The 14,432-nt window shown below is 39.9% G+C and overlaps 1 protein-coding gene across 2 annotated transcripts in view; it reads left to right on the forward strand.

Moving 5' to 3' along the window:
- The window catches only part of UMAD1 (UBAP1-MVB12-associated (UMA) domain containing 1), a 42,169-nt gene extending 29,004 nt beyond the window's left edge, over nt 1–13,165 (forward strand). For both annotated transcript variants that reach the window (XM_077302733.1, XM_077302735.1), the window contains exon 4: nt 11,483–13,165. In XM_077302733.1, the coding sequence (XP_077158848.1) occupies nt 11,483–11,740 (258 nt within the window). In that variant the 3' untranslated portion in view covers nt 11,741–13,165. The remainder of the gene's footprint in view (nt 1–11,482) is intronic.
- The last annotated feature ends 1,267 nt before the right edge of the window (nt 13,166–14,432 follow it).

Genomic DNA, 14,432 nt, shown 5'->3' on the forward strand with positions numbered 1-14,432 from the left:
CTTCCCGCCACCCACTGGGGGAACTGCTAGCAGCAGCTGCGCAGTGCCACACTGAGGGGGAGCCCCAGCCATGGCAGATGCTGGAGCACCAAAGGTTAGCCGGCGGCAGAGTGGCAGGGCAGCCCCCGAGGCAGCAGCCTTGGAGGAGGACGAGGAGGAGCTGCGGCCCAGTACCGACTGATCCATGGACCGGTCCTGGTCCCCGGACCGGGGGTTGGGGACCACTGCCTTAGATCATAGTATCTGCCTCCTTCTGAAAAATCAAGCCTAGAAGCATAGAAGAATTGCTTTGCATTCAAAAGGGTGTTTTCATACAATGGGGAAAAACAAGGAATGCAGAAACCTTGAGTGAATTACAGGCAGATAAAGACTGATCAAACTAAGTTTGTATGCATGGTGTCAGGCAAGACTTGAATATATTTAAACAACCAGACCACAAAACCAACTTCACAACCTAATGTGATGATTTTTTCCCCTGCTGTCTATTGCCCAAACCCTGCTGCAGCTGCTGTTTGTCAATGATAGCTGTCTCTTGGTGTGTGCTGCCACTGAAATGTTTTGTTTGATGTGCCTTTGCAAAACGAAGGAAAATTAAGAAGACAGCCAGCAGTAGCAATAAAGCAATAATTGATCACTGAAATGCTTGCTTAGGAAGGCCAGTTTCTACATAATAGTTGCCCAATTCTGTTGGTGCTTCTGTAATGGTTCCTACAGAAGCATACATATGCAAATGATTATATTGGGACTGTCATTCATGCGGCTCTTTCTGGGAGGATTCCCTGACCAAATATACTAGATTCTTCCAGGTCTTGCTCATGAGATCATACTATGGAAATAAACACATTAACAGGGGTATCGTATGCAGAGCTACTCCTTCCGAAGCCCCTTGACTTCCATAGACTTATGCTGAAGTGATTCTGCATTATTACCCAGACTGTGTGTGCTCTTCAATTCCACATTCTTACTACATATGCACAGACAGTGGTTTGGGGATGTAGAATGTACGGATTGCAGGCTAACAAACATGGACACCCAGTTCTTTCACGGGCGCAGGTTGGATCGGAAGAGTGAAAGTCTTATCCTTGCAGGGAGGAGGTAAAGTTACCAGGTAGGTGTAGGTTCATGTTCTGGAATTCTACACTTCCTAGGTGTGCTTGAACCTGACTTGGGTCAGGTCTGTTGTGCACTGAGAGACTTCCTCTTAGGGTTGCCAGCTTTCCTGCCCTGTTTTCCCAGGCACACATGAACGCCAACCCCAGGTCAATGGAAGCAGCAGATCTCTGCTTTTATGTCAATGCCAGGAATAGCCTGTGGCCAAGCCCATTAAAGCAGATAAAGGCAAAGACTAGGGAGCTCTCTCCGAGTCCTGTTGTAGAAGATGGTTGGATCCACCCCACTATATTGTTTGATACGTGATGTCATTGCTGTGTGTGATTCTATCCCATACACCAGAGGTAGTCAAACTGCGGCCCTCCAGATGTCCATGGACTACAATTCCCAGGAGCCCCTGCCAGCGAATGCTGGCAGGGGCTTCTGGGAATTGTAGTCCATGGACATCTGGAGGGCCGCAGTTTGACTACCCCTGCCATACACTTTTCTGTTCCGCCAACCTGTTCATTTGTGAATTGTCCTTAATTTCTTCATCATTCTTTCCCAGCCCTTGTCTAAATATTTGAACGTTTTGGAACACTAAAAATCTGCAGAATAACCTTTGTACAGCTCTATTCCCTACATAGAATTTGGATTTCTGGCCAAAAAGCACAAATAGCTCTGCCTTTTAATAAGGGTAGTAAACTGCAGTGCCAGAGGGTCAATGTGTGGTTATAATTTATTTTTATGTAAGTCTGTCAGAAAATTAGGAGCATTATGTATTCCTTTCTTTTTGGCAACAAAGTATATAGTAGTTAATATTTGTGAAGACCCATGAAGAATTAGCTGACAGATGGCATGTTTATGAATGAGGATTTATAAAGCTTATCAAATGTCTGGGTTCGGGAGCCTCTTGGGATAGACTGATTATAAGCAACAGTGCAGGTAATTGTAGATATAACTTATATCGTTCATATTTCTTTTCTGTCACCTTGTAAAAGTAGCTCATTGTTTGACATTGTATTGTGTACCGATGGCCAGCTGTGTGCTCCTTAGCAGATGTTGGTAATCTTATTGGTGTTATTAATGTTTCCCTTTTTTTCAATGGCATCCAAATACAGTTTATGTAAAACTAATAGGTAGTCTACGTATGTGGTCCTGCTTGCTTGTTTGCTTATTTGTTTATTACCATATTTATATACTGCCCTCCCTCGTGGCTCAGAGTGGTTGACAATGATGCTTTCATAATACAGTACAATCTAGTGAACATTATGATTTGAACGTGTAAAATTAGTTTCTTTGAAAAGAAACCAGTGATTTCTCCTTGCAAATCATCTAATAGTATTTTTGATTTCCCTATACTTAGCTAGGCCATGAACTGTTTTTTTTTTGAAACACTGGAGGATTTTGCTAAATTTGAGATGCACACAGTCTCATACATTCAGCTGGAAGCAAGGTACTAAAGGCATGGGATAGATTGCTTATAAAATTACAGTAGAATAATACCAAATATCCCCAGTAATTGGTGCATTCTGTGGTGGTAAGCAAATCAAAATTCTGTGTTCCAGAACCAGAATTCTATTTCAAGAAGGTCTGGATGCAGTGACTTCTACCATTTAAGCAAGTGTTCATACTTTGCATAATTGCTCCTGCTCATTGCTAGAAGAGACAAGGTGTTAATTCAGATCACTGAAGCCTTGCTTCTTACCACTTAAAACTGTCCTGAAGTTTCTCTGACATTAGGAATTGCCCTGTTTCTACAGTCATACAGACTGAAAAACATATTGCATGTTATACCCATGCTAGGTTTTGGTATTTTTTGTGCTGTGCCAATATTACAGAATATATACAACATTAGATGGATCTGTGCTGCTTACATTCAGAACTGTTAAAAAGGTATATCACTGTTGATGAGCAGGCTAGCAGAGGACTGAAGTAGGCTGGTCTTGGATTGAGGTCTGTATAGTGAACCTTTTCATCCTTCATTAATAGCTGATTGATAGGCTTAGAAAGAGTTGCAAGGAGTTTTAACAACAGCTACAGTGAGACAAGGCTAAAGAACTAGAAGGGACCAAATTGTTGCCATTTAGTCAATATAGTTAAAAATGATAATATTCTGATGTTTAATCTTCCGATCCCTACTCCCCAGTAATGATTAAGATGAAGCAGAGGAATTATTGACCATATGATCTTCCCCAAACACTTTATCATCACAATGTCTTCCTATTTTTCAACAGGCTTTCCAAATATTTTGTAATCAGATGATGACTTCAGCCTTTATTTGATTTTTTCAGCTCCCTATATAGACCTGAATGGGGATGGCACTCAGGTTGAGAAAAAAATAAGCTGCACTGCTACAGTTTGCAAGCTCAGGTTCACTAATTGCTGCTGAAAAGGATCCTGCACTTTCACTTGTGTTGAGAATTATGACCTGCTCCAGAGTACTGATACTTGCAAGGCCATTCAGAGAAACATATAATCAACTAACGAAGCATGAGTATTGGGGTGGGGTTGCATGGTATTAAAGTTTTCAAATACATTATTTCCATTAAGGGCAGTAAAATAATTCTCCTTTAGATAGTTTGATATTTTCAACAGTTGACATATTTCTGCCTGTTAGAGCTAAGCTCAAATTTACCTCTATATTCTGGTAGTACTTCCTGGATACCTTCCACATTAACCTGTGTGAATTTTTACAGCACTTTCTTGTGGAGAATATTATGGGCTCCATAAGTAATCTTGTGTTAAGAGCTTCCTTTTGCACCTCTGCCAAGATATCTGAGCTATGTAAAATTCGAAGTAGTAGCTTGTTTCTTCATTTCAAAGAAAGAGGCTTAAGGGGCCCTTCAACCTGGTGAAAGAAACCTTCTACCAATGTAGGAATAACACCCATCGGCAGAAGACCCTCTTGCATCGGGATAAAATTCTTTCATTTTAAAGAAAGGACATTTGCTAGTGGAATCTAATCCAGTAGCTCAACTTTGTGTCTGATTTATAATAAAACTTGCTTAGAGTTACATGGAAGGTACTGTAGTATTTCTTCCTTAGCATTGCACTGTAGTCCTACTATTGGAACACCTTGTTACTTCCTAGAGGATGTTCTTAGGTATAATGCTGACTGTACTCCATGAGTCCCAAAAGAGCAACCATTCTCATGAGTCATCTTGTATTCAAATTAAATCTTCCCAAGAGCATCAATGTCTTAACTGTTCTCTCTCTTGTAGTAATGCTGATTGTTTAAAATAAAAGATGACAATATTAAATTGATATTATTTATATCATTTTGCTTATCTTATAACAGTTACAGGGGGTGCTAGGCAAGGGGGGAATGAAAAGCAAAATTAAAGAAGACTCAGTTAGGGAAACAATTAAGTTATGACCCCTTATCAGCATTCTGAATTGCATTTTCTTCTACCCTGTAAGAATGCAAATATTCATGATACTGTGGTTGGATAATTTAGACAGAGCCTAAGTCACAGTGCTATCGGGAAGTCGGAGAAGAACCAGGAGTCTTGTTTTTTTTGGTGTTGCTACAAAAGATTTTGTACTCAGGTGTAGTAGTTAAGAGTGGCAACTTCTAATTTGGCAAGTCGGGTTTGATTCCCAACTCCTCCACATGCAGCCAGCTGGGTGACCTTGGGCTTGCCACACCACTGATAAAGCTGTTCTGACCGAGCAGTGATATCAGGGCTCTCTCAGCCTCACCTACCTCACAGGGTGTCTGTTGTGGGGAGAGGAAAGGGAAGGCGACTGTAAGCTGCTTTGAGCCTCCTTTGGGTAGAGAAAAGTAGCATATAAGAAGCAACTCTTCCTCTTCTTCTACCTCATAGGGTGTCTGTTGGGGGAGGAAAGGAAGGCCAATTGTTAGTTGCTTTGAGATTCCTTCTGGAGTAAAGCGGCTTATAAAAACCAACTCTTTTTCTAGTCCTCTTAAAGTATAGTGCTGTATAAATGATGTGAACAATGGGCAGTATTGGTCTTCCGGATCAGCCAGATATATAATTACTAATTATTTTTTCTTGGTCAAAAAAAACGTAGCTCCAACACCATAAAGTGATTTCAGAAGCCCTGGGCTGGAATATACTCGTTGCTATATCCTGGTTTCAGTGTATGGCTAGAACACACTTGATGTAATTGCCTTCCTGGAGCTATTAGAGCAGTGGTTCTCAGCTTGGGGGTCGGGACCCCTTTTACAGGGGTCATAGCAAGGCGAGCAGCTTGGCTGGGTGGGGCACTGCCACTGTTTCCGCTCCTCCTGCAGACGGAAAAGAGTGAGATCGGCATGGTGGGACAAGAGGCAGAAGTGAACTGAGAAACCCCGGGGGGGGGGAGGAATTATATACAATCATGAACTCTTGCATAATTTTATGGTTGCATAATTTTATGGTTGGGGGTCACCACAACATTAGTAACTGTATTAAAAGGTCACGGCATTAGGAAGGTTGAGAACCACTGTATTAGAGGGTGAGAGACTACCTGAGAATTCTTCAAGCCACCTTGAGTTCCATGAAAATGTGATAAAAAGAGCAAAGAGAAAGGTATTTCACATTACATCCATTTATTGTCCTAGCCCTGGACCACTTAGCTTCATTAATAGAAGGGGGATTTCAGTCACAGGTTTGTATATCCACACCTAGTACTTTCGCCATTATGTTTCACTGTTGTTAGTGTCCATGACAACACCATAGAATGGAACACTGTGCTACATTTGAAGGACTGAGAAATAATTAGCCTTAACTGTTGTCTGTATTTTCCACAGTATTTTTCTCCATGCTCAAAGGCTTCTCGTATTTCTGTGCACATCTCTTTGGAGTCTGAAAGCATTTAAACCCTTGAATGCTGCAACCATTATTAAAGATGAGAAAAGTTTGCTTTTGTGGATAAATGTGTAGTATTTTCTGTAAATACGATTTCTTTGTGGCTTGTGATTTTCAGATGTGAAATTTTCATCCCTGTTCTAGGTAATTTTAATTAACATTCCATTTTAGCAAGAAGTTGTGGTAAGCCCTTGTAGTGTTTTGAGCAGAAAACTTCTAAATATGATTTGAGTATCAGCAGTGGTATAAGCTGTGTTAAGTAGAATCAGCATTGTGTATTCAACCATTAATGGACCTTGCAGAGAACTTTATCACTTCCCCATCTTGCTACAGTCCAGTGACCTCCTCACAAGTTATGGGTCTGCAGGAGGAAGAAGAAATTGCTGGAAATTCATTGGTTGAACTTGCCATCTCCTCTTCCACAAATGAAAATGCTGTTCCGTCAGAAGAACTGAAAATGCTGTGCACACAGAAGAACTGCATGGTTGGATACAGGCCAGCATGCCTAGTGTAGAATATCAAATTCTCCAGACATACTGCTATAAATAATGTGCTTGAAAGATAGACGCATGGAAGCACCAGCCATTTTATATAACCGTGACTTTGTGCTCACAGTTTATTATGATATGCGTATTTGAAACAGATTGATAACAAGTTTCCATAGTCAATGCTGCTTGACTTGGCATAACATCTTAGAGTTGACTTGCTGCCCTTACACTTGTCACTGAAACTGTTTGCTCAGAATGAGGATGGAAAAGCATAGTGCAGCCTTTCTCAACTTTTTTTACTGTTGAGAAACCCCTGAAACATTCTTCAGGCTTTGAAAAACCACAGAAGTGGTGCAACCATGAAGAATATGGTTAGGAAGCATAGCTATATACATACCTACCCAGGGTCCCTCCCCTTTCCACCTCCTCCAGGCCTATCATTGGCTATTTGGGGAAGTGGATTGACATGACTATATATGATCATATCACCCAATAAATGTTTAAAAATTTAAAAAATATATAAAAAATTAACTCCCACCCATTTAGGAAACTTCCAGGACTGTCAGGAAACCCCCAGGTTTCACTTAAACTGGTCGAGAAAGCCTGGCATAGTGCCTGGGTAGAGTTGGGATTAGGCTTGTGCGCTTTGGCGGCCATTCAAGCCCAAGGCAGCCAGCAGTGTATGGGGGAGGGACAGCGCCGGTGGCAGCACTGCCCCTCCTCCCTGCGCCATAGCATTGGCCACCTCGGGCTTGAATAGCTGCTGAAGTGCGCCAAAGTGCACAAGCCTAGTCAGGATAGATAATGCCATCCATGTTTAGTTTAAGTCACTTCTTAACACTAATACCCAAACCTCTGAGCTAATTGGGGTCTTTCAAATCTTTGCCTTCTAAGGAGTGGTAATAGTGGATTATGTACAATTTTAGGGGCCATTTCGCACGGCTTCAAAGTAGCAGAATGGTTGCTATTTGGAAACGCTACTAATTTGACATAACCCACGACGTCGTAGACAATCTGCAACAATCCTGAAACCAATCAGCAAAAAGCGCTTCGTTGTGGCGCTTTCAGGGGAATCCAGAAAAGTGGATTCACCCTCCGGATAGCGATACACTCCTGCAACCAATCTGCAACAGTAGCGCTAAAGATCTGTGCGTTACCATTGTTGCTGGTTCTTCAAAGTCCCTCCCCCTGGCTCTCTCCTCCAAACTTCCGGCGAAGCGATCGCCATTTTTTTTTCTCCGAGCGAGCGGGGATAAACGCACCGGCGAGCCTCTTTCTGTTTAGAGGCTTCCCTGGCTTCAGTCCTTCACCTTTAGTCACTAAGCACAAACAACTGAAAAGCCCGTTTGCTGAAATAAAGTCCCTTTATTTTTTACAAATAAATTCAGCCGAAAATCGTGCCCGTGAGAGGGGGGGGGGATTTTTTTTTTTATCACTCGAGGCAGCGTGCAAATGATCATACAATCAAACGACAGCTCACATTAGGCAGCTGGATGGGTCTCTCCGTAGCAACGAATCTACCTAGATTCATTGCTATGGGTCGTTTTTAAAAAAAAAAACCTTTCTTAAAGGGAAAGGGGCTGTTTGGGAGCATGCTAACGGCTGCCCATTGGCTGCTTGACGGCCAGGGGCGGGACGAGCTTGGCAATAGCGCTTCCTTTCTAGCGATTTCTGCCGAGACCGGAAGCCTGTGGGAAACGCTAAAAAACGCAACTGATTCCACTACAAAGGCAGGTATGCATAACGACGAATTCCACTATTTTAAATGGCGATTTTTCATTCCGCAAACAATTTGCAACAAAGATCCCTGTGCGAAAAGGCCCTAGGTTTGTGTCAGTATAAGAATTCAATACAGCTATTTGCTGTCATATTTATGCTCATGTGAATATGTAACTGCAGTGTGTAATGACTGACCCCAAATTTCTATCTTGTCTAGAGTTTCCTATATAGTTTTTTTTTTAACTAAAACCTCAAAAACTGAGCCAGAGCATTAGATGTCCCTGTGGGTTATGTTGCCCAGAGAAATTTCAGCATGTCACGGCCATAACTTTGGGCCAGCCTACATAATTAACATTCCTTGCAAGAAGTCCATAATTTAATTAATGATATGTTTATTGGATACTTCAGTTGAATAGCCCTATATTATACACTTTGGGGGACAGTACATTTTCAGTCAAAGAAAACTAAGCTGAATAGAAAAATGGCTAATTTAAGAAGCAGAATTGTACTGTGGATATGCAGGACAACGGTCTTGTATTGCTTAAAGTTATAATTGTGATGTTTGTTTTCCACCCCGTAATGCTGTTTACTCCCTTCCTTGCTCTTTGGTAATGTCCATAATAGTTTGTATATTACGACCAATATTTGGCTGACTCCTCTACCCCCGGGGGTGTGGTTCCTTTCTCCAAAAGGCATAAAGAAGCACAATAAAATGATAGTCAATATAGATCTATAAAAACTAGTTCAATAAACCTTAGACACTCCTCAATAATATGAAACAATGTCTGCAAATCTGATAGCGCTTCTGACTATTTGATGAAAGAGGTCATTCGGACAGACATGGAATCACCCACGGAATTACTCTGCTCAGAGATATTGCTAGCCTGATGGCTGGATACAGAGTTAGGTATCCCTGGACAATGTAAATTATGGAGAGAAGTAAATATTTGTCTTATGTATAGCTCCTTTCCTTGCGTTTGTGGGTTTGAATTAAGTGTATCTACACCCTGACATTTGCTATTTTGATCTTGTCAGATCTCAGAAGTTAAGCAGGGTTGGTCCTGATTAGTATTTGGGTGGGAGACCACCAAGAAATACCAGGGTTGTTACACCAGGGCAGGCAATAGCAAACCACGTCTGAACATCTCTTGCCTGGGAAAACCTAAGTGGTTTCCATAAGTCAGCTGTGACTTGGCAGCAAATAGCAACAACAATAACTTGCATTGCTAACAGTAGACAACTCAAGTAAATTCATTTCCTGTTTTTATAGATAAGTTTGGTTGCTAGTAAAAGAGTTCAAAATCTTCCTCACATCCAACTTCTCCCCTAGTATAAGTGAACAACGTTTCACATAATAAACTATTTCCTGATAGAGTAGTTCCTCAGTGAAACAGGCTTCCTCAGGAGGTGGTGGGTTCTCTTTCTTTGGAAGTTTTTAAGCAGAGGCTGGATAGCCATTTGACAGAAATGCTAGTTCTGTGAATTTAGGCAGATTGTGGGTGGGTGGGGAGGGGTTTTTTGTCAGTGCTTGGCTTTTGTGGCCATTTCCTGCATTCTTCAGGGGGTTGATCCTGGAGATGATCCTGGAGACCGCCTCTAATTCTATGATTCCATGAAAAGCAACAGAGAATGTGACAATACATGTCCAGTTACTCTAGTTAAGGATAGTTTCATAGGATAGCTATGTTGGTCTGCAGTAGACATGGATTCCCAACCAGGGGTCTGCATTTCCTGCAGTAGACAGGGATTCCCATCCAGGGGTCTGCCTTAATAGATTTGTTCACAAGCTAGGGAACCTTTTTCTTCCATTGCTCCCATTCCTGAGCATAAGTGAGTTCTCTCATGATTTATGCACCTGCATGCCTACTTCTGCCTTAAGCTGCCTCCTGGCTCTCCCCCAGGTGAGGTCACTTCCAGGGGGCATGGCAGGGATGCATAGCCATCAGATATCACTTCCTGGGCTCTTTAAAGCCTAAAAAAATAATTCAGGGTCTCCTTCATGGTCAAAAGGTTGAAAACGTCTGGCAGCAGAACAGCTAGAACCAAGTCCAATAGCACCTTGGAGACCAGTTATCTCTTGAGTATACGCTTTTGAGAGTCAACACTGTATTCATCAGGTATAAACTTTCAAGAGTCAAAGTTTTCTTCATCAAGCATCTGAGTTTACACTCAGAAAGCTATGCCCTGAAAATCTTGTTAGTCACTAAGGCACTGCTCAAATCTAGTATGCTTAGATTCAGAAATAAAAGGCCATTATTTTCTGGTATGTAAGACTGAAATAGTTTTTTTATAACATGTTGTTACTTACCATACTTCTGTACACGGAGTAGGCATAAAATATTCATGTCGGTGTAGCATTTCCTGAGAATAACTGGATTCAGTTTATTTGTAAAGAAAAGAAGTGAATGGAGGAAGACCAAAATATGTACTGTAGCTTGCTTTTTTCCTGCTTTTTTAAAAAAGCGTTCTCAGTTTAAAACTGTTATTTACCCCACTGATATATTAATCTGAGTCATTATTTGAAGTTCTGCATTTATATTCAAGAGTTAAGTTGTAAACAGGTGACATTTAACAAACAAACAAGACTTTGGGAATTAAAAAATATTTTATACTGTAAAAGAAAGACAGCATGTATGGTAGCTCATTTTTATATGGAGGAAGGAGAAGATAGTGCCGGGCTAGACTGATCTGATCTAGCACCAGACCTAACTAGTCAAAACATAAGTCTGGAAGCATGTCTTTTGGGCTGCTATAATCACACCAGTCATGCACAATAATGACAGTAGTGATGAATACACTGTCTGGGTTTTCAATCAAATTTTGTTGTTTGATTTTTTTTAAATGTTCAGTTCCCTGTGACGCTCTAAATTTGTAAATGAAAATGTATGGCTTGAGCACCACAAAGTGATACAAAGGCACACATACCGAACACAAACTGATCATATGGAATGGTCCTGTTAATCATAGTTAAGACTTGCTGCGCATCTCAAGGGGCTGAGCATTGCAAATGGATATTGGAACTTCTGGCAGACTTTGAATCAAGTAGTCATTCAAAGAGATGGTCTGTGTGGTATTTCCCCCCAAAAGAATGCATTCATTTAAAACCTAGTGCCAGTGCTGACATAATATTGACTGTCATTTAACTGCAAGACGGCATACTCTTTTGCACAATTTTTCTTGCACTCCCAGACATAATGTTCAGTATTCATAAGGTATGCTCGTTTTTATTACCATTATTGTTTGATGTTAGCTTGAAACATTGTCATGAGTCATCCATTTAAATTTTGAGCTGTTCCAACCACTCTTGGTTATATCTGTTGTGAACCTTTCCAAATGCATAGTTGATTTTTTTTTCTTTTTCTTCCTCAGAAAAATTCAGACAGTGGATCAAATTTGACTGAAGCAGGCACTGCTATGAGGACAGAGAAAAATCAGAATGTGGAAAACAATCCTTTGATTTCTGAACTTCTCAGTGATGTACCTTTCACTCTTGCACCTCATGTGTTAGCTGCCCAAGACGCCTGTAGTGATTTACCCCAACAGTTAATTTCCTATGATGTTAATGATAATCTAACAAGATTTTGGTATGATTTCACACTTGAAAATTCGGTGTTGTGTGAGTCTTAGTGACTGAATCAATTAAATACGTTCCTTGATCACTTGAAGTAATATCATAGATGTGTGTCATGTAACTCTTTCGGTGTGGTGCATCATCTGCATAATGTTTAGCTAAAAATTAACACTTTCCATCCTCTGGGAAATTTCGTAAAATAAATTGAAGCGGCTAAGTCAGAGCTGGCAATTCAGTGACAACAATCAGGCTGCAATTGTCATTCCTTTAAAACAATCCAGCAGCATTTGTGTTGTCTTTTAATTCCATATAGGTTATGCAGATGCTAACATCATTTCTGGGCTGAGTATTTCAATGGGAGATGAGTTGCATATAACATTAGTCTGGCTTGTCCTTTGATTTATAAATGGAAATGTGTATGCGAAAGTGTATAAATCAGTTAATTTTGTTGTCACAACCCATAAATATCTATTAGTGTATAATTTTGTAGAAATGTTGTTCCATTTTATCCCCTTACACAGTTGATTTGGCTCTTCCACAGTGTTGGATGGTGGCAGTCATATTATTGGCTCCTGTTCAGGGTTTTTCATACAATATTTCCTTGACATGTGCTCGTTTACACATGGGTTTGTGCTTTATATGTTGATCAGTTTTTTGTCCATTGAAGAAGACTTCTGTACACACTAGATAGAGAAATCTGGACGTGTGTTTACACATGTGTCTTATTAGTTTGATAACATTTGTTACCAAAATTGATAGGGTTTAGCTAGGGGGACAGATCAAATAGATCCAACTAAATTAAATCCAGCTAAATTAAATATAAGACTGTCCAGGTATTCAATTTAAGTTCTAGATCTTGTCTTCCAGTCAAAATCTAGCTAAGTTTCTCTTTGCTTGTTTATTTGATTATCATGATGTCTAGGAATAATTTGTTACATGCAAGATTTATTTATTTTTATTTTGGGGGACTGTAGGAAAGGATATGTCAATATCAAGAGTGGCCAAACTGTGGCTCTCCAGATGTCCACGAACTGCAGGTACCATGAGCACTTGCCAGCTTATGGTAATTGTAGCCTATGGACATCTGGAGAGTCACAGTTTGGCCACCCCTGATCTATACTGTGCCAAAGATGAATTTTCTCATAAGAAATGTTATGTATGGTTAGCTCAAAGCAAAAAGAATGGTTTTCCACATTAATGCTCTGTACTTTGCTTATTATAATAAATGTTCCCTACGGTGGGCTAGATCCTGTAAACCCATTCCACTAATGGCAGTGCTTACCCGGGTGGAAGTGCTGTTGCTGCTGGAATGGTCCCACAGGCCTAACCAGTGTAACAGTATTAAAAGATTGATGAGTGCTTTTTTCTCTCTTGGAAAACCTCTGCATTTTATAAAATGTGGAAAATGTATGTATGTCATGCTTTGAAATATTTGTGTGTGTTTGGTGAATAAAAACTGATTAAATATGCTGTTTCAGAAATTGGTAATATATCACTTTGTGCTTCCACATCAGCAACTCTATGGCCAAGTTTAGTATCATGGGGAGACTAAACAATTTTTTAAAAGTAAAATCTGTAAACCATGGATGGCTGTACATATTCAATAATTTGGTTTAAATAATCTAATTTATACTAATTTCTAATAATATTGCATATACAATTGGATTCCATATTCAAGGATATCTTTTATATATGAGAAAAATATACAGCTTTAATTCTGCAATTCTAATTTGTGCCTACTGGCTTTCATGGGGGCAAGAACTTTAACTGCACTCATTGAAGTGTTGTGCATTGAACTGTTTTTGTGCCTACTTTAAAACTAACGGCTATTATTTGTTCAAAAGCAACACTGCTGTTGATTTTAACTTTCATAAATAGTTCCTTTTATTTTTTTCCCTTACAACTGCTGCTTTACAATTTACACTACCCGTGATGGTATTTAATGGCCTTGGAATGATATCATCCCTATATGTTTTGCCCCATTTGGTTATTAAAATAATGATTTCAAAATCTTTTCAAAGCTGAACAAAGGGCAGACACGAAGATATATTCTTAGATTTGGTCTTTCTTTCTTTCTTTCTTTCTTTCTTTCTTTCTTTCTTTCTTTCTTAGAAGATGTAACTGTGGGACCCATGAAAATACTTCTCACACTGAAAGGGCTTGGTTGATCTTTAACTTTGTGGTCTTTGCTGTGAACTGCTTTTGAGTTTTTCTTAGGCAAAGGAGAGTAGCAGCATGTGTGTTTAAAATAAATATGCATAACTGTGAAATTAGATCTCTAGTGGGCTAATGAGAGGGGGTGGGGTTTGTTTGTCTTATTTGTGTTATCTCTATCTTAGGTTCTTGAGGTGACTTGCAACAGTAAAACAATAAATTTAAAATCTGCAGCCCAAAAAACTCAATAAAATTAGCAGTAAAATGCCCTACCAGGAGATCATCAATCACACTAAAATAGGAAAAAGCCTTCTTGGCTATGACACTAAAACTTTGGAACTTCCTCTCCTAAGAGAAATTTGTCTGTCTCTATTGTTATCTTCCATGAGTGGGTGAAGACTAGTTTGTTTTATTTGGAATACCCTCAGTAACTATTATTGGCCTTCCTCTTTAGTTTCAGTTTTATACACACACGCACGTACGTTATTATTTTAAATGTTTTTAATGTTCAAATGTTTTGACGTTTGCTGTCTTAGGGAACCTAGTTGGGTGCAAAGATTTGCATGAAAATATGACATAGAAATGTTTAAAATA

The sequence above is a fragment of the Paroedura picta genome, chromosome 11, assembly GCF_049243985.1.
Source record: "Paroedura picta isolate Pp20150507F chromosome 11, Ppicta_v3.0, whole genome shotgun sequence".
NCBI classification, from domain to species: Eukaryota; Metazoa; Chordata; class Lepidosauria; order Squamata; family Gekkonidae; genus Paroedura; species Paroedura picta.